Source organism: Eutrigla gurnardus, assembly GCF_963514095.1.
Source record: "Eutrigla gurnardus genome assembly, chromosome: 8".
Classification (NCBI taxonomy): Eukaryota; Metazoa; Chordata; class Actinopteri; order Perciformes; family Triglidae; genus Eutrigla; species Eutrigla gurnardus.
In genome coordinates, this window is record NC_139922.1 from 26,196,949 (window position 1) to 26,221,948 (window position 25,000).

Sequence of the window (25,000 nt, forward strand, 5' to 3'; positions counted from 1 at the left end):
GAAGTGAGCCTGAGGGCAGAACCGGCGGGCCCAGCCCAGCATGGACAGGGTTTTCAGGGTCAGGTTGGAGTAGGTGTCCAGGAAGCGGCCCTGGATCAGGTCTCCTCGCTCGCGGGCCTCCTCTATCAGCAGCTTGGCCAGCCCCGGGTCGGACGCCACGCCCACCATGAAGAGGGTCATGACCCGCAGGCCCCTCACCTCCACCTCCCCTCCCCAGGTGTCCCTGATGGCCTGCCGGGCCCTCTGGTTGGCGGGAGCCGAGGTAACCATGGTGATGAGGTAAGGCTTGGCGCGCTGGCACACCAGCGGGCTGGGCATGAGCAGGAACTCCTCGGGTCTGGTGGGGGGCACGCTCTGCGGGGGGATGATGCCGGCGTGCGGCTCCACCGCCGCGTTCATGCTCATGGAGGTGACCCACGACTCGATGCAGTCCACGAAGAGCAGAGCCAGCAGGGCCGCGCACGCCGTGGCCGCGCACAGATACGGCAGGAGCCCGAGCCGGCTCCCTCGCTTGGCAAACCGGGGCTTGCACACCCAGAGTCCCCGTCCCACCATGACCGGCGTCCGAGCACCTGGTCCCGCTGTGTAGCTGCGAGGCTACCTCGCCCTTTCTCCTCACCCAACCGGTCCACCCGCGTTCGTCTCCGATTAAAATCGCTCCACTACCATCGCATTCCTCCCGTTATCGGTGTCTCGTCGCCCGGTGACGCGCAGCAGCCGCAGCCGGAGGAGGAGTGCCGGCGTCGGTGGGGGATGCGGTAAAGGAAGCGGTCTCTGGTGGTGATGCTGCAGCCCAGCCGGGTTTTTTGTGTGTGTGTAAAAAGTGGGATATGCAGCTGCGCAAATGGAACGGTCGATTCGGCAGCAGCCCGGAGCTCTTTCTGCCCTGATTCGTTCCCACAAAGCGGATCTATCAGAGGTCGGTCGTGACCAGCAGAGGGGAATGTGCCAAATGAATCCGCATGAGGTGGCAGAACGCGCCGCGGCGCTCCGTGAACGGATGCTTTCTGATGTCATGAGGACGAGCGTCCCGTCATTCCCTCTGGGGCAGACACATGAGACCTCATTGATTTTACACAGTACCGATAAATGTTCACCCAATGCAGAAATAATCTTCATGGTATTATAATATAAGTCATATGGTCATTAAAATACACATATTAGATATCATTGTTTTATTTGGCTATAACCTGTTTTTGTTATGCGATATAACCCAGCACATTATTTACTAGCTAATCACCTCAGATTCTGATTATAGCTGCGATATTGAGTAAATAATGGCGACGCATATCCTATATTGGCTGTACAGGGATGGAGATCTAAATGACCAACCAGCTGCAGCTGATTCACGGAATCCGTAAACGACGCAATGACGTGGGAAGAAGAACGTTTAGACCGTTAAATCTTCTTCAGGATGTATTTAGTTTGGTTTTCATCTCGTGTGAATCTGCGCCTTTTGTTTCTCCTGCGGGTCCAATCCGAGCACAGCTGGTGGCGACATCTGGCGGTCATTCAGAGGTATTGTTTTTTGGCTGTCACGTTGAACCATAAAAATCCTAATTGTTCCCAGAAAAGGAGAAATTGGTGGCAACTTAATACACATCCATCCATCTCCAAAAAAAAAAAAAAAAAAAAAACCCCTTACCTATAGCACTTTGATCGTAGCACTGTTGCTCCTGAAGTACTAGTTTACTCAGATGAGGATCTAACACGTTCTATTTTTAGATCTTATCGGCAATGATATGTCGTGGTTTCCTTGTTTCCTTCTTTTGACAAATGTACTTATTGTAAGTCGCTTTGGACAAAAGCGTCTGCTAAATGACCTAAATGTAAATGTAAATGTAAATCTCACCGAGGGCAGAAAGACACGTAGAAATGTCAGCTTTTTGTTTCTTAAATGTAATATTTATAGTCGCTGTTGATGATGTCATTACGTCAGTAAAAATACAGTGGTTGACTTTAGACAGTATAAAAGCTGCACATGAAAAATCCTGTAGCAGACATCTTTAATAATAAATGATATCATAATAATATACAATAATATATATATAATATAAATAAATACACCGCATATATACAGAGTAAAGAAATTGAGGAATGCCATTTTTCCAAATTAAAAGTATCTGAAGACATGACCACATAATGTCAAACTAAATATGGACTACAGCCTCTCTTCCAGAAGTCATGACATATTGGCATCATTTTGTAAATAATATTTGACCTGGTCTGAATGCTTCTTCATCAATACCCTGAATCACTACATGCAGAACAGTTTTATCGTCACACAAAGATTCACATCTTTAAAGACTTTACGTTATCAGGGAAAATGTTGTTTTGCTTCCTTGAAAACCCTAAGAAGATATATTTGATAACAACGTTGGCAAAACCTTTTATTCATAAATATGTTCCTCTAGGATGTTGAGCAATATATGAAATGAAAGAAAAGCTATGAAGGCACTTCATATGTTATATGGTTTCTGTATGATGTGGCTCTTTTGTTATCTTTGGTTAATCTGTTTTACTTTTGCCAATGAGTGTAAAATAACAGGCTCTGTGGGTTTTCCTCTTATTCCCCCAGATCATTTGACTTTTAACCCACAAAACAATTGTGATGACGCTTTGTCTTCGTCACACAACAAGTTTCACATGCTCGGCCTTGTTTTTCAGCTACTCCATGAAACCACTAGGTGGCAGAAATCAGCTAGAAATCAGAAGAAAGGGAATGGAGTGAAGCCCAGGCTGTGGATGAAAGCTCAGAGGAGAAACCAGGTGATGTGAAAGAGGAGGAAGGGATGTAGAAGTCCACATTAATCAGAGGTTAAGTAGATTGTACGGGTGTAACGGTGCTGCGGCTAAGATGCAGGATAAAAAAGTTGATTGTGATGAATTTGTATTATCAGGATAATCAAGAATATCGTAAATAAATAACAAAAAACATCACAGAAATGTCTATAATATAAATGTTACATATTCCACACCGAAGTGCGACACACTGCTCCTTTAAGTAATGCCAGCTAACTGATGAACCAGCATCTCTGGATATTAGATTTTGGTCGGCCATAACTTGCTTTGTCTGCCGACGGCAGGCCCGTCGTGACGTCATCACCAAGGAGATGTTGTGGACGGTGGTCCTGTAATCCTGTAGATAAAGCTTGTACCCGAACAAATGAGGACCACCAGGGGCGTGGTTAACGGGGGCGTGGTTAACGAGGGCGTGGTCACCAGGGTGGCACCCTACCCCTGGAATCTGATTGGTCTGGCCACCCCACCAGAGCTGTCAATCACTGTTGGATTAGCCTCCAGAAATGATTTCAGTGCCACCCTTTTAGAGTCCGTGCCCCCCCAAGGAAACCTTCTAGACACGCCGCTGAGAACCACCAGACCCCCCATCTCGGGAAAACCCCCCATGATCCCGGAGCTGTGACGCTGCTGGTTTGGTCTGAGGAGGCCCCGCCCATCGAGACCACGTGGTTCCCCTCGCTCCTGTTGCGGCTGTGTTTCTTCGTTAAAGGAGCAGTGCGCCGCTGCTGCTCCGCCGGGCCGGACGTGTGTGTGAGAGTGTGTGTTTCTGGTCCGGTGCTTCGATGACGCTATGTGGGCTCGGTCCCCAGCTGCAGACTAGTCCGGGGGATCCGGTGCAGGTGAGGGCGGCTCCCCCCGGCAGGTGGCGCGGCGCCGGGAGGATGGGCAGACGCGAGGCGGGCAGCGGAGGCGCGATGAGCACCGGCGACCGCTCCGAGCTCGCGGCGTCCGGCAACGAGTCCCCGAGGCTGGGCAGCCGCCGTGCCAGGGATCCGAACCGGGATCGGGACCGGAACCCGGACCCGGACCTGGACCCGGACCCGGCGCCGATGGAAGTGAAGAAGCATCAGCACAAACACAACCTGAAACACCGCTACGAGGTGATGGAGACTCTGGGCAAAGGCACGTACGGCAAGGTGAAGAAGGCGGTGGAGAGAGCCAGCATGAACACGGTGAGTGTTATTCATTCTTACGTCATGATGGTGATGATGACGTCATGATGAACCTGCAACACCTGGACATGTTTGACCTATTCATCTCAAGCTTTAGAGATAATGTGCTGCTGGTGCTCTTCACTTCATGGGACTGTCTGCCTGCCTGCCTGTCTGTCTGTCTGCCTGTCTACCTGTCTGACTGTCTGCCTGTCTGCCTGTCTGCCTGTCTGCCTGCCTGCCTGTCTGTCTGTCTGTCTGCCTGTCTGTCTGCCTGTCTGTCTGCCTGCCTGCCTGTCTGTCTGTCTGTCTGCCTGTCTGCCTGTCTGCCTGCCTGCCTGTCTGTCTGTCTGCCTGCCTGCCTGTCTGTCTGTCTGTCTGCCTGCCTGTCTGTCTGTCTGCCTGCCTGTCTGTCTGCCTGCCTGTCTGCCTGTCTGTCTGTCTGTCTGCCTGTCTGTCTGTCCTTCTCCAGGAATGTTATTAAATATAGATTTTTAGGGGAGTTAAGATCCTGGATGGTGCGTTTGGCTGATGCTGAACCCGGTTGTTGCTTCCTGGCTGCCAGGCTCAGATGCCTTTGGTCTGACTCACTCTGCACTTAAAACAGGGGGTAACAGTAACACAACACACGGCTTAATATAGGAATATGCTTTCTGTTTAACCTTTGAAAAATTCAGAGTATTCGGGCTGAAAACACAATGGCTTTAATGTGGCCAGCCTGCTTTAATCCCTCTGATGGAGAAACCAGGAGACGGATGAATCTGTTTCTTTAGTCAACACAGTCGTACGGATAATGTTTTCTTTTTGTTTGTTTGGTTTGTGGAAGTGAGACTGGCATACTTCTCAGACTCTCAGACCTCCATCTGTGAGATGCTTTGTGTGTGCAGGGTGAGGGGGTCTGGTGGATTCTTGGAGCCAGTAGCCAGCACATACCAAGGATTCCTTGAAACAAAACGGACATTATTTTTGGAAACAAGACCACGGGGAGCTGGGTTGGGGGGGGGGGGGGGGGGGTATTAGGAAGGAGCTGACTCCAGTTGTTGTTCAGTGTTGGTGACTAACGTCCAGGATGAAGTGGAAGGATGATGCAGGCTCACTGATCCGGCTTCAGGGTAGAAAGTGAGGCTTGTTTAAGGACCAGCGTTACCAAACCTCTACCATGTTTACCAAAACTGTTTATTAATAAACGTGACAGAAGGTACCTGTTTGTCCAGGTTCGTTAAAACTCACCTCATCGTTAAAATCCTCCTCCAAGTTCTATAGAAATTCAGTTCTTGTAAGGAACTATTTTTCCAGGCGTATTAACATTCGGCTCTACAGCTCTCTTGGCTCTGTTGTGAACCAAAGTATAAAGGAGGTCACCGGTTGGCTTAGAGTTACACCTGGGACTTACTGAATTAAACTTCTCCCAGTACGTCTTCCTATATATTCATACTGGGACACCAACATAACCATCAAATCCATTTGCATTGACTTTGCATAGTTGTCCATTTCCTGTCCGTCACCTTCAATAAACGGCAATGACGGCATGGTGTGTGTTCCTCTAATGCAGAAATATCTGATGACCTCTGACTCACACACACATGGCTTCTTATGTTTCCCTGCATGCATCCTGTTACAGCTCGGCTTCTCTCTTTCTGGGATGAAGAATGAGGCATTGTTAGTGAGAAGGTGAGAGGTCACACTCATACGCAGCACGTTTGCAAGAACAAAGATGAGGTCATACCCACACTTCCTACCTTTTACAAACGCTCTAAGTGAACTTTGAACTCTGGTGTGTGATGTCCAGTCATCGCTTTCCCAGCCGGCAGGTATTTAGAGACCATTCAGGAACAGGAAGTCCTTCCTGCCCAGAGAGATGCGATCCTCCACAACCCCTAACCTCCCATCCATGAAACCGTCTGCTTCTTTAACCGCCTGCATGTCATTTCATTTTGCACACCTTTGTCAAATATACAGTATGTTATGTGTCTATATCTGGTGTTGTAGTTGTAGTTTGGTGTATTAATATGATTTTCTATAGATGGATAAATCCATCCATCCGACTGCTGAGTAACTGACCTCATCTCTGCTTCGTACACCGGCCTGACACGATGCCAGTCTGGAGAAATCCTCGTATTTCAGCACGTGTTTATAAAGATCCAAGCCTGGAAACCTGAATGCTGGCCAGCGTCAGGTCAGCTGTGGACGGTCGGTCAGTCTCCAGAGTCCCGGAGCGTCCGTGTTGCGTAACCGTTGATGGAGCGTGTGAATCGTGTCTCGTACACGGTTTGTTCCGGCAGCTGAGAATGCTGGAGTTGTGACCCGGAGTGAAAGCCGGCTCGCCCGTTGGGACGGAATTATATCATCCTCATGTTTGGATGTCGTCGCGTAAAGACTTTCTGAGTCGACGGACGCTCGTACCATTTTGTTGACCGATCGACAAAATGGAGTCTTAAAGTTGATTTAGTTGACAGATCCGTGAAACTCAAAAAGTCTTGTGTTGCAGAACGATGTGCTTGTACGTTTCTTGGAAATGAGTAATTCAACAGTAAAAGAAAAAACACTTAGCAACTAAATAAATCTACTATCCGTATCCTCATTAAACTGCACGTAATAATAATTCTGATTCATGATATTATACCGATAATCATCAAAATGTGATTTAAACTCCTAAAATGGCACTAAAACATGCTGGAATCACTTTGTTTAGTTGAGAAACTAGTAATATTTTAAAAGACACATATATTTTTTATTTGGTGAACATCCTTTTAGTGAAAAATGAATATTATTAAAGGAGATGATCAGAAATGAGAATCAATCAACGAAGGATGCATAAAAGTAAAACATTGATTGTTGCATCCTGTATTTTTTTAAATCAGGCTTTTATTTTTCACTTATTCAATTATCCTGGAATCAGAAACTTTTCCTAAAAACATACTCAAACTGTGTGTGTGTGTGTGTGTGTGTGTGTGTGTGTGTGTGTGTGTGTGTGTGTGTGTGTGTGTGTGTGTGTGTGTGTGTGTGTGTGTGTGTGTGTGTGTGTGTGTGTGTGTGTGTGTGTGTGTGTGTGTGTGTGTGTGTGTGTGTGTGTGTGTGTGTGTGTGTGTGTGTGTGTGTGTGTGTGTGTGCAGATTAAGGAAGCAGAGTGTGAACAGTGCAGCTGTCAACCTTCTGCCATCAGACCTGCTCTCCCTTCAAACCCACATAATCCCCTCTAATCCCCACAGATTTGTATCACACATGTCTTTGTTTACATGCATGGCCATGCGACTGACACGTCAAGTGTGCCTTTGTCAGGGATCACTGCTTTGAATGACGTGAGGGAGGCGTTAAATGGTGGGTTTACAGTCCGATTAATTGCCCTCCATAATCCCAGAAAGAAGACCCTGAATATGTCGCGATCACACCGTTTTATACTGAACATTGTTTTGCAGCATCACGAGCGTGTGAAGTATTAGATAAGCATCAGAAATGTGATGACCCCTAGCTCACCAAAACAACAATGGGAGTTGAGTTTCTTTTTGCTAGACTCTTCAGGTACAAGCGAAGTTGCTTCATAACGAAGCTTCCTCTTCGGAGCTTTTTTTATCCCCCTGGTGGTGGGTTGCCCACATAACAAGTCATCAAAACGCTGCCTTTAGTTCCGGCTCTCTCCCCGTTCACACCGAGTCAAACCCCCGCTGATCAAAATACGTGCCACTCTTTCTCAGGTGGCGATCAAGTCGATCCGGAAGGAGCGCATCACCGAAGACCTGGACCGGATCCACATCCAGCGAGAGATCGAGATCACGGCTTCGCTCAGGCACCCCAACATCATCCGCTTCCACGAGGGTGAGGCTGCAAACGCTGAGCCACGTTTCTGAATGAGTCCCGAGGGGAACCAGCAGTACCTGGACCATGTTAGTGTCTGAGTGAGGATGTGTGAATGTGTCCTCTGCAGTGTTTGAGAGCCGGGACAAGATCGTGATCGTGATGGAGTACGCCAGCCGGGGAGAGCTGTACGACTACATCCAGGAGAGGAGGAGGCTGGCCCAATCAGAAGCCAGGGGCGTCTTCAGACAAATCACGTCTGCCGTCCACTACTGCCACAAGGTAGACACACACACACACACACACACACACACACACACACACACACACACACACACACACACACACACACACACACACACATACGTATACTGTAGATGCTCACACACTTCCTCCGAATACACCACGGGAATTCAGTCTAACTTTCGGGAACCACATGCTGCGGTAAAAGCAGTACTTGCTAAATCTGCTAAATCCTAATCCTAATACTCCAGGAAAAACTTGACTGGCGTTTTTTCAGATCTCTCTGGGTTAAGAGCGCATTAAGCCCCGATTGTTTTTACAGTCACACACTGACACATTTAACAAACATGTGCCTCCACACCCGGCATGGGAACACATTCTTCCTTAGTTTCTTCTGCTGTTTATTGTTGTGTGCATGAAACCAACAGGAATGATTAAATAACGGTGCAGTAGAAGTGAGGATCTGAGTCTTGGACGTGAAAGGAATGTGTTTGTTTCCATACGGTTCGTTCAGCTCCTGCAGCAGACCAGGAGGCTCCTCATGCCCTCAAACATATTCCCAAAATAGACATGAATGTTCCGGCATGAATGAATTATTGAATGTGCCTCTGAGGTATGCGGTGCACATGGAGGGGCTTCCAGAGAAGAATGAAAATAATTCTCTTCTTTGCTGTTCTCCAAAGCAGCAACAATAATAATTATATAACAACCTGGTTACCCGCATTTTCTGTCTTCGGCTTTTTCCTTCCCTTCCTTGTATAAACACACACACAGGCTTACATATGGTCCGAGGTCAGGGGTCACTTCCTCCTCAATACTCTGGAGGGGGGGGGGGGGGGTCATTAACGAAAGGCCGGTTTCGTCTTCCGTGCTTCTTCCTTCCTCCTTCCTTCCTTCCTTCCTCCTTCCTTCCTTCCTTCCTCCTTCTTCTTCCTTCCTCCTTCTTCTTCCTTCCCCCTTCTTCCTTCCTTCCTTCCTCCTTCTTCTTCCTTCCTCCTTCCTTCCTCCTCCTTCTTCCTTCCTCCTCCTTCTTCCTTCCCCCTTCTTCCTTCCTTCCTCCTTCTTCTTCCTTCCTCCTTCCTTCCTTCTTCCTTCCTTCCTTCTTCCTTCCTCCTTCCTCCTTCCTTCCTTCCTCCTTCCTCCTTCCTTCCTTCCTTCTTCCTCCTTCCTTCCTCCTTCCTTCTTCCTCCTTCCTTCCTTCTTCCTCCTTCTTCCTTCCTCCTTCTTCCTTCCTCCTTCCTTCTCTTCCTCCTTCCTTCCTCCTTCTCCCTTCCTCCTTCTTCCTTCCTCCTTCTTCCTTCCTCCTTCTTCTTCCTTCCTCCTTCCTTCCTCCTTCTTCTTCCTTCCTCCTTCTTCTTCCTTCCTCCTTCTTCCTTCCTCCTTCTTCTTCCTTCCTCCATCCTTCTTCCTTCCTCCTTCCTTCCTTCCTTCCTTCTTCCTCCTTCTTCTTCCTTCCTCCTTCTTCTTCCTTCCCCCTTCTTCCTTCCTCCTTCTTCTTCCTTCCTCCTTCCTTCTTCCTTCCTCCTTCCTTCTTCTTCCTTCCTCCTTCCTTCTTCCTTCCTTCTTCCTTCCTCCTTCTTCCTTCCTCCTTCCTTCCTTCCTTCTTCTTCCTTCCCCCTTCTTCCTTCCTCCTTCCTTCTTCCTTCCTCCTTCTTCCTTCCTCCTCCCTCCTTCCTCCTTCCTTCCTTCTTCCTCCTTCCTCCTTCCTTCCTTCCTTCCTTCCTCCTTCCTTCCTTCTTCCTCCTTCCTCCTTCCTTCTTCCTTCCTCCTTCCTTCCTTCCTCCTTCCTTCCTTCTTCCTTCCTCCTTCTTCCTTCCTCCTTCCTTCCTTCCTTTCTTCCTTCTTCCTTCCTTCTTCCTTCCTTCCTCCTTCCTTCCTTCCTCCTTCTTCCTTCCTTCTTCCTTCCTCCTTCCTTCCTTCCGCCTTCCTTCCTCCTTCCTTCCTCCTTCCTTCCTTCTTCCTTCCTTCCTCCTTCCTTCCTTCCTCCTTCTTCCTTCCTTCTTCCTTCCTCCTTCCTTCCTTCCGCCTTCCTTCCTCCTTCCTTCCTCCTTCCTTCCTCCTTCCTTCCTTCTTCCTTCCTTCCTCCTTCCTTCCCGGCCCTCCCCCGTTCACATTGAGGTCGTTTCTCCTCTGAAACCTTTATTGCTGCTCAGAGGAGGACCCACCTCTGACCCCGTTCTGTCTCTGAGACCTTTTACACTAATGAAACAACAGAGAACCGAAGTCCCCGTCGTCTCTCTCACCAGCTTTAACAGCCGTCTCCACTGTGGCCTCTAAGGTGCTTCATGCCATCATGGGATCAAATCCAATCTCATCAGATGAATGAACCCAAACAAAGCTCTTCCTCCTGCTGTAACAGACTTCGGCCGTGGTGTGTTTGCATGCAGAGAGAAACCGTCCGAGTGTAAACAGGAGGAGCAGGACCTCACGAGTGTCTGATCTCTTGCAGAACGGCGTCGTGCATCGAGACCTTAAGCTGGAGAACATCCTTTTAGATCAAGATCTCAATGTAAAGGTAAGTGTCATCACACACACACACACACACACACACACACACACACACACACACAGACCAAGCCTTTCCAGTACAAGGATGATGATGCAGGTTTTGAAAGTCAATGAGAGAGTGGATCCGATGAGGAAGAGGTCTTTTTTCCACTGCTGCTGTATTTAGCATCCTGGAATGAAGCTTCACGTAGTGCAGCTGCTGCTGGATTATCTCACCGGCTTCAAAATAAAATGCAAACAAAGACATTGAGAATCTACATTTGGAGCATTATCATCCCACAGCCGTGTGTTGTTCAGCCGTGCACTCCCCAAACCAGCACAAACACGCTGCCGGGTCTTTCCAGAAGAATCCCCGGGTCATGTTGGCCTTATTTGGGCATCCCTCTCCTCAGGGAGCTCTGCCCGGCGGAGGGAATTTAGTGGCAATCACGCCAAGTGGAGGGTTTTAATACAAGTGTGCTTGGTCCATCTAAAGAAAACACCAGGCTCCTCATTCAACGCAGACCTCAGTTCCACCACATCGGCCTCTCACAGCATCCGCTGCAGGAAATGACAGAGCCTCTGTGCAATGCTGGTGCATGTTATAGCTGCCTCTGGTATGTGTAGACGGCGGCCGCAGCCAGGCGCGTTGCGGGAAATGTTCAGGCAACACACTAATGGGAAATGATCCGTTCTTTAAAGCTTTTATTATTTTCATGGATTCTCCTACCATTGCTACGCAGATGACACCCAGCTGTTCCTCTCTTTTCCCCCGTCCTCTGACACCCGCATTGCAACTCGCATCTCGGACTGTCTGGCTGACATCTCTGTCTGGACAACTGCACATCACCTCAAGCTTAACCTGAATAAAACCGAACTCCTCTTCATCCCAGGGAAAGACTGCCCTCACATGGACCTGTCGGTCACTGTCGAGGGCATCACAGTATTGCCGTCGTCAACTGCGAGGAACCTGGGTGTAATCCTCGATGACCAACTATCCTGCACCCCCAACATCACTGATGTGGCCCGATCCTGCAGATTTGCCCTCTACAATATCCGTAGGATTCTGACCTTCCTCACAAAGGATGCAACGCAACTCTTGGTCCAAGCACTGGTCATCTCCCGCCTTGACTACTGCAACTCTCTCCTGGCCGGACTCCCGGCCTCTGCGATTAAACCATTGCAGCGTATCCAGAACGCTGCAGCACGCCTTATCTTCAATCTACCCAAATTCTCCCATGTGACCCCCCTCCTCCGTGACCTCCACTGGCTCCCTGTTGCAGCACGCATCCAATTCAAGACGATGACACTGGCCTTCAGGGCCATCAATGGAACGGCACCTGCCTACCTTCAAACACTGGTCAAACCTCATGCCCCGAAGCGAGCACTCCGCTCCTCTACTTCAGCTGGCCGGCTGGTACCACCATCGCTGAAATCAAACAAATGTGGCTCAGCAAAGTCCAGACTCTTCTCTGTTCTGGTCCCCCCCCCCCCCCCCCAAAAAAAACAAAAAAAAACCTTACCTATAGCACTCTGATCGTAGCACTGTTGCTCTTGAAGTACTACTTTACTCAGATGAGGATCTAACACTTGTTCTATTTTTAGCTCTTACTTTATCAGCAATGATACGTTGTGGTTTCTTTGTTTCCTTCTTTTTTTAGGAAATACATTTAACATGTATTTCTCAATGTGCCCAGTGATAAAAAAAAATTATAAAAAAAACATTTAAAAAAAACAACACCCAGCAGCAACATTCACTTCAATTAGATTTTATTTATAGTGTCCTATCACAAGGAAATGGATCTCAGGACACTTTTCACATAGAGCAGCACCAGAACACGTTGACCCATTTTATCTCTACGCTTCGTAGCGTTGCCACTCCCCTCTCGTTCAGTGAGGCTGCGACTTTCCACGAGTCGGTTTAGTTTGAAATTGGGATGTCAGGATTACCGCAGGAAATCTCTTAACTACGTGGAAAAATCATCAAATGTAGCTCCTCAAATTCCTCCATTTTTATTTTGGTCAATATAAATTAGGCTTAATGTCTTAGATGTGCAGAGCCAAAATAATGTTCCGTTCAGTTTGGATAATTGTGGAACCGTGGTACTTCCTCCCATAATAATCGTTTACATTTCGGGCATTTTGCAGACGCTTTTGTCCAAAGCGACTTACAATAACTCCTTTTCTATTTCTATGTCATTTACACTGCAGGATGCACACACACACACACACACACACACACACATACACACACACACACACACACACACACACACACACACACACACACACACACCATCCTGCCACCGTACCTTCAACATCGACAGAGTGCTTGTTACACACTCTACTCCACGGAAGTAAAGTATTTTTAACACGTGTTAATAATCTCTCCAGATAGAGCGAGCCATTTCTGCGGATGGCTCTCGCCCCTCGAGTGAGTGATTGTTCCGTTACGTGAGCGAAAGCAGGCTGATGTTTTTTTTGTTTTGGCCTCTCTCTCTCTCTCTCTCTCTCTCTCTCTCCTCACTCACACTGAGGCTGAATACCTATTTTTAGCTCCTTTTTTTTTAATGGAATAGTTTTGAGTTAGTGTGTTTTTGCCTCATGGGGAGGACTCTGGGATCCGCTCACTGAACAGGAATCTGGATGGCGTGAGCAGCGAGAGTGTTGACGTGAGTGAGCTTCATAAAGGCTGCAGCGTCAACAGATTAGAGCCATTAAGGTTTAGGAGTCATGTACTGTGTGACTGTCACACCTTTTTATTATTTGACAACACACACGCGTGTTTCTGAATGCTTTCCAATGACTCGTGATGCTTCACGTCCGTGAGTGACTGTGCATCTCTGTGTCTGTCCACGGCTCCTCTCTCATTGTGCTGCAGCAAACATGCAGAATCTCTGAGGTGTCCAGTGGTGGTGACGCACACGTTCTCATAACACCCTTTATGTTTTTATTCTTTTATTTTTTATACTGCCATTGACTGCTGCTGACTCCTCACTCACTCTTTTAACCAGCCCCCGGCTGGTAGGGGGGACATAGCTGATTCCTGCTGCTGCAGTTTGCTTTTATTGCTTTGGACAACGTGTTTGGCTAACCGCTAATGCACCAATACACACTGCTGTACCGGCTCACTTCTACTGTTTTCAATGGTGTCTTTGGCTAACGGCTAACCGCTAACGCACCAATACACACTGCTGTACCGGCTCCCTTCTACTGTTTTCTATGGTGTCTTTGGCTAACGGCTAACCGCTAACGCACCAATACACACTGCTGTACCGGCTTACTTCTACTGTTTTCTATGGTGTTTTTGGCTAACGGCTAACAGCTAATGGTACTTCCAATACACACTGCTGTACCGGCCTTCTTCTACTGTTTTCTATGGTGTTTTTGGCTAACGGCTAACAGCTAATGGTACTACCAATACACACTGCTGTACCGGCTCACTTCTACTGTTTTCTATGGTGTTTTTGGCTAATGGCTAACAGCTAATGGTACTACCAATGCACACTGCTGTACCGGCCTTCTTCTACTGTTTTCGATGGTGTTTTTCGCTAACGGCTAACAGCTAATGGTACTACCAATACACACTGCTGTACCGGCTCACTTTTATTCTTTTAGATGGTGTTTTGGGCTAACAGAACCAACAGTACTTTGCTGCCACCGCTTGATGAGCTTAAAGAATTTGTCTTTTGTGCTTCGTCCTTGTGTCTCTGCAGCTGGCTGACTTTGGCCTGTCCAACCATTTCCAGAAGGGCACCCTGCTGCAGACGTACTGTGGAAGCCCGCTCTATGCGGCCCCGGAGATAGTGAAAGGACTGCCCTACCAGGGGCCCGAGGTGGGTTTCCTCACGAGAAACTGGACAAAGCACCAAACCCAAAACAGTGACGTTGAGAGCTTTAAAGCACAGCTTTTTGAACCACCAATAAATACAACCAGCAACATTTTCTAAATCTCCAGATTTTATATAGCTGCGAAAAATCAAAACACAAGGTATATTTTAGATACTCCCACTTTCGTCACACTGAAAACATATCAAATAATCCATGAAGTGAAATGACATTGTGTTTTCGTGTGCTGCAGGTGGACTGCTGGGCTCTGGGGGTGTTGCTCTACGCCCTGGTGTACAGCAGCATGCCATTTGACGGGGCCAGCCATGCCACCCTCACAGAGCAGATCATCCAAGGCCGCTACCGCAGACCCAACCCCCCCTCAGGTAGACCTTCACAACCTCCATGTCACCATCAACATTATATTCATGTCTCCACCAGAGTGTGTTGTTCTTAATAGTATCCTGTTAGTTGCAATGCCTTGTAGTTATACACTTATACAGATACCAGTATCAGAAAGGCCTCCCATACAGCCTAAAATGCTGGATCGGGTATATTGATATTGAAATTGGTGAATATTGACCATCTGGTTGTTGTAACACGTTCGCTCATCAGAATCGTTATTCCAACAGAACTCAGGATCACGAGCGTTTCAGAGCAAAACTATGTTTTAAATTTACAGACACCATGTTACGATTCAAAGTTCTGATACTGAAGTTGAAGTGTCGGAGAGGAAAACAACACGGTGTGGTAGCTCGTCCTCGTCACTATAAATAACGGCTGACTGTGTTCCCTCCAGACGCCTGCGCTCTTATCGACTGGCTGTTGGCAGTGTGCGTGGACGAGAGGGCCACGATAGAGGACGTGGCCAACCACTGGTGGGTGAACTGGGGTTTTGAAGAGAGTGTGTGTGACTGTCCTTCACCTCCACATCAGGAATGCCCCTCCCCCCTGCTGGCTCGCTACATTGACTGGCAGAATCGGGTCTCAGCCGCCAGCAATATGACCGTGGACCCAGCATGCCTAGCGTCAGACTCCTCCTGTCCACCCCACCCCTTTTACTTCAGCTTACCTCTGAAGAGCGATCATGGAGCAGGAGGTGGTGGAGGAGGAGGAAGGGTACACGGAGGAATTTCGAGCCTGAGGAAGTCCCGCAAGGAGAATGCAATTCCCCAGACTGCACTGGGAGCTTGTGGTGGCGTTTGTCCAACAGCTGCCTCCTCCACTGCAATTTCCTCCACCTCCACCTCCACCATCGAGAGAAAGAAGCCCAAAGGTATTCTGAAACCCCAGAGGAGTTTTGACTCGGTCTTCCACAGCCCTCCTCAAGAAAACTCTCCCTCCCAACCTTGTAGCGCCGCTCCGCAGGTTTTTCGAACACCTGCCCACGTGCACGCCGACGTCCGGTCCGCCAGCCTGCCGCCTCCCTCCACCTTCAGTCAGCCCTCCTCCAAAATGCCCAAGAAGGGAATACTGAAGAACTTGTATGGAGGGGAAGCAGGTTATGGCTCATCCCCAGACAGAAGGACCTCTGGCGTGGAGGTGAAATCAAAGGATGATGCCGGTGATTTGTGTCCCCACAAACAGCACGCCTGTCTCCCGGCGGCGGAAGACAGCCCCACCATGCGCACGGAGGCGGTGAGGAGAAGGAAGGGGATCCTGAAACGCAATGGCAAGTTCTCCCGCAGCCTGGACCTTCCCGATGACCTCCACTCGGCCCCCGCCATGTTCCCCGAGGCTCTGCAGCAGCTTCTCCACGCCACCGGGGGCGCCGACGGGCGCCGCAGCCGCCCCTCCAGTGTGGTGAGCGAGGACAGCCTCCTCTCCTCCGACTCCTTTGACCTACTAGACCTCAGCGCCCAATCGCGTCGCAGGATTTTCTCCCGAGGGAGGCAGCGCAGCGCCGGCAGCTCCGAGGAGGACCTGGAGGCGGACAAAGACAGTGGGGACGGCCAGGGACAGAAGGACATGCTGACATGAGCCTCGGGTCACTTCTTTACGATCAACAGTGATGGTCAATGTTGAGAAGACAGTTGTGAAGTCCGGACAGGTTGCAGAACGAGGACTGGAGCAGCGTTTCTGGGCGTGTTGGTGGGAACTGAAACTGACAACTAAAGACGGATCCAGCTTCTGCCGAGATGAAGTCACCTCCTTCTGCAACAGAGGAAGTCCCGCCCCCTTCCAGTCCCATCCAATGGCACCTTGCTTTGGAAAAAATATGTACGGTAGTCAAGATCAATATTTTTGAATTTGAATCGTACCATGAATAACACTTATGATGTTAATTTAAAATATTTTTTATTTTATTTTGCAAACCGCTCGGTGAACTGCATCTCTCGTGTTGTGCAATGCCGTTAGCTTTGCTAACTAGCTAACTTAGCGATGTAACGTTATCTTAGCTAATGTGTTTTTTGATGTGTCAAATATTATTTTATATTGGCAAAGATCATATGTGTAATTCATGTCACAATTCAAACAGGATGAAAAAGTATTTGTCTCCCGCCGTTGACTAGTCCATATTTTTCCGCAAAATCAGGTCCCATGGTACTCCCCCTGAAAGGGGCGGGACTTAGTCTCTCTATAGAGTTCTGTTCAGAGGAGATGCTGCAGCGGGATAACCAAGTGCCATTTTGGATATTTGAATCCATGTGTCAGTAAGTCAGCAGTGACAATAAACCCACTAGAAATAGGTGCACCTGTTTTTTGGGCCAATTTGCACATAAAAAAACCTGAGTGGAAACGCCGAGTCAGAGTGTACGACGAAAGCGAAAATGCGAAAAAGTGGGACCGTGACGTACATGAACTGTGGAAACCATCAGATCTGTGTGGACCAATGAGGAGACGGCAACGCCCCTCCAACTAATGCATGAAACAAACGGTTCGAGGTTTCGACTTCATCATCAGCGGATGCAGATTTAACTCGCGTTTTGCTTGGACGCTAACATTTGTATTTTGGATTGAAACCTGACTGTTGTGACGATTCACTGTTTTAAAGCCCTTCTATAAGAAACATTTAATAAATGGGTTATGACACATTATAGTGCACTTTATTTGAAACATTAAGTATTTCTGTGCAGTATTTGTCAACAATTATAACGTCCATAAAGACATAATTTATATTATTATTATTATTGTTATTTGATGATCTCTTTCTACACCAGCCTCTACAGGAGGAGTTATGGTTGCTGACAAGTACATGAACTATGTACTATAATGAAATAACATTGTAGTGTGTTGTAAACCATTCATTAAAGGGGGACTTAAAGGGCCATACCAGTGTTACGAAACATCGGCCACCTAGTTTACGTCAACCTCTACCATGTTTCCCAGAATTGCATTATTTTTTAGACATTGTGAGATGGCAACAAGCGAACCCAGAACCTGCTTCAAGCTTCCGACGCAGACGTGATTTGATATCAAAGTGTGGATTTTAATGTCTTTCATTGGAGCAATACAGTCATTTTACATCAAATAGACAATGTTGTGATTTCCACAAGGTAAAGTTACCGAAACCCAGAGACTTGACTGTCTCTGTGTTTTTACACTGTTTCAACATGAATGGGGGTGAATGGAGGTAAAAGTCAGTTAGACTGGTATGGACCTTTAAAGTGATACTCCATCACGGGACTGAGTATATTTGTACTACACAGTAATGCTATTGTGCACAATTTGCTCCTTTTGCACGGACAGACACGAGTGTGAACATCAGGCGGGTCACATTTAAATGTAATGTAATTGTCATTTATTGTATTTTGTTATATTCAAACATTTCATACTTTGTTTTTGTTTTATGGGGAGGGATTAAATTATGTGAACCTGAACACTTCCAGTTGTTTTTTTCTGGCGGACATTCTCATCCAGACTTCTTGCGTCGCCATCGGGCGCCGAGAAGTCCGAAACAACAGAATTTAAAAAAAAAGTTAAAAGATAAATATTATGATGCCGTAGAAGAAGACAAATCACCCTTTAACGTTGTTTCTTCTCCGAGCACGATGCAGAGAATTGGAGGAACGTTGTTGATGAAATACCTAAAGCTCTCCGTGTAATTAACAGTCTAAACACGGAGCTCTGTTCTCCCTACACACTGTAAACGACTTAAAGTACGACGTTTGAACCAGATGTTTTGTGAAATCTAGAAATGTCACGTTAAGTTTACGTTGTCTTTGATCATTTTGTGTAAAGAGACGGAGGAATACATAAACTGTGCATAAGTACATGTAAGCAACGAGCATGACGGAGGCCTTTTGTTTCCTTTCTTGGCCGTCGCTGAAAGCTTGTCAAAGAACGCATGTCTTCGGTTCTCCTCCGATGGAGAGAGACCGTCGTCAGGTAAAAACCTCATATCTCTGTTTTTTATGCTTTTAAAAATCACATTGTCTGCAGATGTTCTCAGATCAGTTTTCAGAGTCTGGTAGGCTGACACATAGGCCTACATTGGGTTTCCTTTCTACCAGCCGCCTGCATGGTTTTAACCCTGAATGGAGTCTGGTTGATGGTGCTAGGCTACGCTAACATTGTAGCTGCTCCATCAACTCTCCAAATAAGGTCATCTAGACATAAATACAGCAGAGACCTTGTAGTTTGTACCATAGATGATGATGGATGGATGGATGGATGCACTTTATTATCATTAACAAAAACATAAAAATCTGTTGCCTCACAGTCCTCAGTCATGACATGAAGGACCTTCAGGTGATGTCATGCAGATGATGCTGAGAAAACCAGCCACTCAGCTTCTGAGGTCATTTCACATGAACTACGCTGTAACGCTGATATGATATCTGCACTGCATATTAAAAGCTCCGAACCAGAAACATTCTCCTGCAACGCCAAGTTCACGCTTCACCCGAGGAGAAGACAGAACATAACTCCTAGAGTTTAATCTTAATACAAACTAATGGCTTGTATCTGTAAACACAATGCAACCACCAATGACAATGTGGGTCAACATAGAGAAGACAAACCGGAACTTAGTCGATCCGCAGAGCTCGGTTTGTTGCATCACTTGCTGTGAAAGCAAACTGAACTGTGAAGAATTGAGCAACAGTGACATCTTGTGGCCATTTGGTGTAGTCAGTTAAAAAAAGAAAGTGCTCATGTATCGGGGCAATAGTAGAATACAAGTATGTGTACATCAACTTGAGACTAGAACGTCTTTACTTCTGACACGTGTCACCTTTAACCCCCCCTCCTGTTATGCAAGAATCTGTCCAATCAATGAGTCCGTATAACGTCACGTTTACTCCTCTTAGTTCGTTAATAAGAAGTCGGTATGAACAGGACCCGGACCAGAACTAGAATGGTCTCGGTCCGGACCAGACCCCCCCCCACAAAAAAAGCATGCACTACATCGTCGTCGACGTCATCCGCGGTTTTTAGCTTTCAACAACTCGTTGCTCAATGTGTGTGGCTCCGCTCTCCACGTGCCAGCCAATGGAGAGCGACCTGCGTCAAGTTACCTAGAAACACCAAGATATATACCGGAAGCGATGTGTTTTACTTGTAAAAATAAAATCATGAAGTATTCGGGAGAGTTGAGGTTTGCTGAAGCTGAAATTACTTGTTTTTAATTTACAGCGGCGAAGCAAGTAAAAGACTGGTTCAAAGTAAAAGTCTAGTCAGAGTTTTCTTGGTATTTAAGATGAAATATGCAATCTTGGAAGGCGATCGTTTTAATGGGTGCTTTGAAGATGACTTGTTTTTCCTCATCATTTGTTTTATTCAGATCACTATAGAGGTCGTGTTTTTTACACTCACACTTACACTAGATATTTATTCTACTGGCTGCTTTCAGAATTTTACAAACTTAACATAACATTTGTATTAATTCATGACGTCACCTAAAATATATAAATTATTGTGTATTTCCCCCAGATCTTCATTGCTGCATTGTTACTTACATATTCGGAATACAATTTAAACACAATATTTAAATAACATAAAATATATACAATTTAACAAAAAATATGTGACCTAAATGTTTTTATTATGGTTAATGAATTTAGAAAGATCAAGGAACGTTAAATGATATAAAATAATGATATACTAACAAAAATAATAGAGTATAGATAAAGTAATGGGAAAATAAACAATGATGACTCACATGGGGAACTAGCTAGCAGGAGCGGAGGGACTTCGCTCGTCGACCTTTATTTTGAAAAACAGTCACCGGAAGCATCATCCGTGTTTCCGCTTAGCTTGACACGGCCGGCGTAGAAACAAAACCCCGGGTATTTTTCGCCGCCCGGTGTTTTTTTCGGCGGAGCGGCCCGATCAGCTGTTGAAGGCGACGTTGAAGCACCGCCGGCCGGATTCCGTCACCGCTCTTCACTCCACGTCACCGCCCGTCCGTCAACAACAACATGGACAAGCGAAAACGACCGTCGGAGGCAGATGAGACCTCGAACAGCAGCTACAAGACGCCGGAGAAGAGAGTGTCCGCGGCCCGGACGTCAGACGCGGACTACATGCGATGGGGAGTCGTGGAAACGTGCCGGTACCTGCGAGCAGAAGGTCTCGGTGAATGGGAAGATGCGTTCAGAGGTGCGGTTGCATCGTTGTCGGTCTAAATCAGCGGTGAGCTGCCGGTCCGCCCCGATCTGGTCTCAAGTTAATTAATCCGAATTACCGATGTTTTCCAGCACACAAGATCACAGGCGTCGGGCTGCGGGACCTCGGCGATGCTGGACTGGAGAAGATCGGCTTACAGTAAGTGGTCCTCCTGTCAAACCGAGCTGGCGGTGTAGGGATGGGCGGTTTTATCGTGGATCGGATAAATTAACTCATTAAAAAACACGAAATAATTGTAAATATCGTGAGGAGAGACTTGTAAAAAGCTGTGTAGCTCGTTGTCATGCTACAGAACTAAAAATTGTCTGATTAAAAAAAAAAAATACAGGACACAAAAATTAATGCATGGTTGTTTTTCAGAAAAAAAAAGATGTGTTATGTATCTCATCTGTGACGCAATCAAATATTTGTTTCTTAACTAAATGTAAAATTATTCCGGTACGTTTTAGGAGTTTTAATCACATTTCGATAGATATTAGGATAACGATAAAGACACATTTTAAGTCTATCTCACCAAAAAAGTGGCAAACTTCGGTGTGTTTTTAGAAATGTTGCCAAAAGAACAATCATTCTTTCCTGTTAATCGGTATAACTTGCAGGAAAAAGAAACTAAGCTGGTGATCTCCGGTTCTGAAAAAGTGAAGCCAACGCTGAAGTGACTCCTCTCTGATTGTAGAGAAGGCTATGAGACCCAACTTCTGTCTTGATTTGTAGTCTATGTGAGAACCGTGATAGTATCGTGAACAGCAGTTGTTTGTGACATGCCGAGGTGAGGGATTTGTTTTTTAATGTCTTACGTTTCTGTCCCGTCGGGCGTCCAGGTGCCTTGGCGACCGTCTGCAGGTCCTCCACAGCTTCCGGAAGCTGTGGCTGATGGAATCGGAGGCACACAAGGTAACGAGTCAAAAAGCTGGATCTGGTGTCGATGTTTTAAATAGATAACAAATACGTACATACTACATTCATATACATTTATTCATTTGTTACATGTTGTTTTTACAAAGTTAGAATGACTCACACTAACACAGCTCATTCATTCATTGTATCTATTTTATTGTAAATGAGTTAACACTGGCATTGGATCAGTTTCGGCTCATAGCCAAACTCCGGGTCTCGGTATCGGGACTGAAAGAGTCCGATTGGTGCGTCGCTACTTTCAAGGCCGAATGAATGAGAAAGACTCAACAGTATGAAGAAGAGGAGCTTGTAGGATAAAGCACAAGGGCGTGTGAAGATAAACAAGTCTATACAAATCAAAAATGGGAAATGCAGGTGTGACACACACCAGTTCCCAGCTGTTTTTATCGACCTCCCAGAGACGAACACGCAGACTGCCTGCATGTGCTTTGAATACGGTGGTGAGGCTGGTCTCATGTCCTTTCCCGTCCTCCAGGTGTTTAACGATCCCATCCACGGCCACGTGGAGCTGCACCCCCTTCTCGTCCGCATCATCGACACCCCTCAGTTCCAGAGACTCCGGCGCCTCAAGCAGCTCGGAGGGACCTACTTCGTCTTCCCCGGGGCGTCGCACAACCGCTTTGAACACTGCATCGGGTACGTCCTCTCGTCTCCTGTCCAACGCAGAGAGAAAGTAAAAGCTAAGTCTGCAGGTTGCAATAAAGACTCATACCTATACCTGTGTAATAAAAGTGATGCAATGATACAACGTTTCATCTCAGTTAGCAAGTCTGAGTGTCTTGAACCATGGCCCATCGTGGAAACAAATCCGACTTTACAATAAAAGCATTTAGAAATTGTGACACAAACATGTGGATTTATACACAAAGAGGCTGTTTGCAATCATCTTGACTTCTCAAAGGCTGCTCTATTTTCACAAGACTGCTTTTCACTCAATCAAGCTTTTGTTTTCTAAACTACACAAACCCTTGAAGCCCTTTGAAGACACAACGTTGGCACTGGAACACATTTCTCTGTGGCATCACAATGATCATGGATCTGGGTGTTCCAGGAACCACCCAGGACTTAAAAAACGCATGATAAAGGTGACATTTTTCTTCTTGTTGTTTCAATGTTTGTACAACGTATTTGCCTTCTCTTTGCACATGTACAAAACTTACATGTGCACTGATGCAGTGACAGAAGTCAAAATGACTGCAAACAGCCTCTTTGTGTATAAATCCACATGTTTGTATGGGGTGGGGCCATGGTTCAAGACACCCAGAATTGATCAAATACAAATATCCCTGTGAACTAATCGTTCTAAAGACAACTGTTCAGTGAAGTCAGGCTAACTTGGTTTACTTAAGTTGCTAATACTTAGAAAGATCAGTGTACTTGCTATTTTAAGTTGGACAACTTAAAAACATTAAGTAAACTTTACTAGTCGATACTAAACTTAAGGACTTTACTTACCTTTTTCAAGTGCAACCGGTTTTGGTAAGGGCAACTTTTCAAATTGAACAGTGTAGAAAACGTTTGTTTGTATATATTTGATGTATTTGTGGTGTTTTGTGGTGTTCGGGTGCAGGGTGGGTCACTTGGCAGGGCGACTGGTACAAGCCCTGAACCAGAGGCAGCCGGAGCTCCTCATCTCCCGCAGAGACATCCTGTGTGTGCAGATCGCCGGACTCTGCCACGACCTGGGTGAGTCCCACGCAGGGTTCAGGTTCACGGGTTCTGGGGTTCAAGGGTTCAGGTTCTAGGGTTCTAGGGTTGTAGGGTTCTGGACCAGGGGTTTCGGGAGACGCTGAGGGGGGTCCCAAGATGGTTTCATTACTTTGACTGAGATGTTCTTCTGGTAACATGGAAATTAAAGTATTGTGTGAAAATTAAGTTTGTACATGCAACAAAAATGTTTACTCATAAGTTACATGGAGATGATTTAGGTATCCTGCTTTTATCTAACAGTAAGCTGTTTCTGTTAAATCATATCATGGTTCTGTTCTTTTCGTCGTTCTTGCCGTGTCAAATCAACCATTTTTTATTTTTGTTGCATGCCAGGACACGGGCCGTTCTCCCATATGTTTGACGGGTCGTTCATCCCCAAAGCACGTCCAGGACTTAAATGGAAGGTAAGAAACAAACGTGATTTCATTTAGTCCTTTAGTTTCCATACGCAGTAAGTGTCAAACCAAACTTTGAGCCAAAATGAAAATACTTAAGGATTAGTTCTCGTACCAGCTCAGTTTCTTTCCTTGTTGGCCGATGATCGAAACCGCCTCTTTTTCAGTTGGAAGATGCCGAAACTCTGGAAGAGTCTTCTAGTTGTCTGACTGCTTAGTTCCCTCCCATGTGTTGTTGGTTATGATTCACCAGAAGAATATTTGGTCATAACTGGTAAACAAGGTTTCACAACAGCGACATATGAGCCCAGACATGGATGTGATCTGAACCCAGTTACAGGAAACAGGATTGTTTGAGAAGAGCTCGTTTGTTTGGTCCAAAAACACACCCAAGTTATCGTTATCGTTATCTAATAACCATCAAAATGTGCTTTAAATACATTTTGGTAAGAAAGAAATGTTTGTATTGCATCCCAGATGAGACACACACCTGAAAATAATCTTAAATAAGATAAGAAATCATAAGTGTCATCATAAGAATCATAACTGCATTACATTTATTTGTTTTTAATGTCATTTTTGTATCCTGTGTTTTTGTTGAATCAGAATCAGAAACGAACTTATTGCCAAATACGTTTTCACATACAAGGAATTTGCCTTGGTCTTCAGTGCTCATGATATTTACAAAGAATAATCAATAAAGGGTTAGTACTGCAGTCAAGAACATAAATACAAATATAAAAAAACACTATATACATATGCACATCTCTAGCTCTATCTTTCACCGTGATAACGTGCTAGTCAGCTTTTTTGCTAATATTTACAATTATTCCAACTATGGAAACTCACCTTGATGAAACCCATTGGTTGTTTTTGATCGGCGGGTCTCTCCTGGTCACTCCCCGTGTCTTTATCCACCATGACTGTTTGTTTCCTGCTCCACCAGATGGTCAAAGCAGTAAATACTTTAGTTTCTTTTTGCAGTCGTAATTGATGTCATTTGACGTTTGGTCATTACGCCTTCTAGACAGATAAGCGGTGCTGATAACGCCGACGGGGCACACAGTCGTTCTGTAAGTTATGACCACAGACGGCAAGCGTGAG

The 25,000-nt window shown here is 46.2% G+C and overlaps 3 protein-coding genes across 3 annotated transcripts in view; 2 read left to right on the top strand and 1 right to left on the bottom strand.

Moving 5' to 3' along the window:
* The window catches only part of b3galt4 (UDP-Gal:betaGlcNAc beta 1,3-galactosyltransferase, polypeptide 4), a 1,921-nt gene extending 984 nt beyond the window's left edge, over positions 1-937 (bottom strand). Inside the window, exon 1 of the mRNA XM_084015548.1 lies at positions 1-937. This exon is cut by the window's left edge and continues 984 nt beyond it. Within this exon, the coding sequence (XP_083871674.1) occupies positions 1-555 (555 nt within the window). The 5' untranslated portion in view covers positions 556-937.
* A 2,326-nt stretch (positions 938-3,263) lies between these two features.
* LOC311017743 (NUAK family SNF1-like kinase 1) lies at positions 3,264-18,124 on the top strand. Its single transcript, XM_084016316.1, has 7 exons — positions 3,264-3,974; positions 7,646-7,766; positions 7,876-8,027; positions 10,438-10,503; positions 14,192-14,311; positions 14,557-14,689; positions 15,103-18,124. The coding sequence occupies exons 1-7, from the start codon at positions 3,585-3,587 to the stop codon at positions 16,281-16,283; spliced, it is 2,163 nt and encodes a 720-aa protein (XP_083872442.1). The 5' UTR covers positions 3,264-3,584; the 3' UTR covers positions 16,284-18,124.
* Positions 18,125-20,518: 2,394 nt separating this feature from the next.
* Positions 20,519-25,000, top strand: part of LOC311017528 (deoxynucleoside triphosphate triphosphohydrolase SAMHD1-like) — a 10,977-nt gene continuing 6,495 nt past the window's right edge. The window contains exons 1-6 of the mRNA XM_084015930.1: positions 20,519-20,846; positions 20,945-21,011; positions 21,695-21,767; positions 22,267-22,427; positions 23,362-23,477; positions 23,835-23,905. Of these exons, the coding sequence (XP_083872056.1) occupies positions 20,666-20,846; positions 20,945-21,011; positions 21,695-21,767; positions 22,267-22,427; positions 23,362-23,477; positions 23,835-23,905 (669 nt within the window). The 5' untranslated portion in view covers positions 20,519-20,665. The remainder of the gene's footprint in view (positions 20,847-20,944; positions 21,012-21,694; positions 21,768-22,266; positions 22,428-23,361; positions 23,478-23,834; positions 23,906-25,000) is intronic.

What these genes read in the sequence shown, in the direction of transcription:
- LOC311017743 (XM_084016316.1), top strand. Translation starts at nt 3,585, where the DNA reads ATGACGCTATGTGGGCTCGGTCCCCAGCTGCAGACTAGTCCGGGGGAT. An exon ending in AGAGAGCCAGCATGAACACG is followed by an intron (nt 3,975 to 7,645) that starts GTGAGTGTTATT and finishes ACTCTTTCTCAG; the next exon opens with GTGGCGATCAAGTCGATCCG. An exon ending in CAGACCCAACCCCCCCTCAG is followed by an intron (nt 14,690 to 15,102) that starts GTAGACCTTCAC and finishes TGTTCCCTCCAG; the next exon opens with ACGCCTGCGCTCTTATCGAC.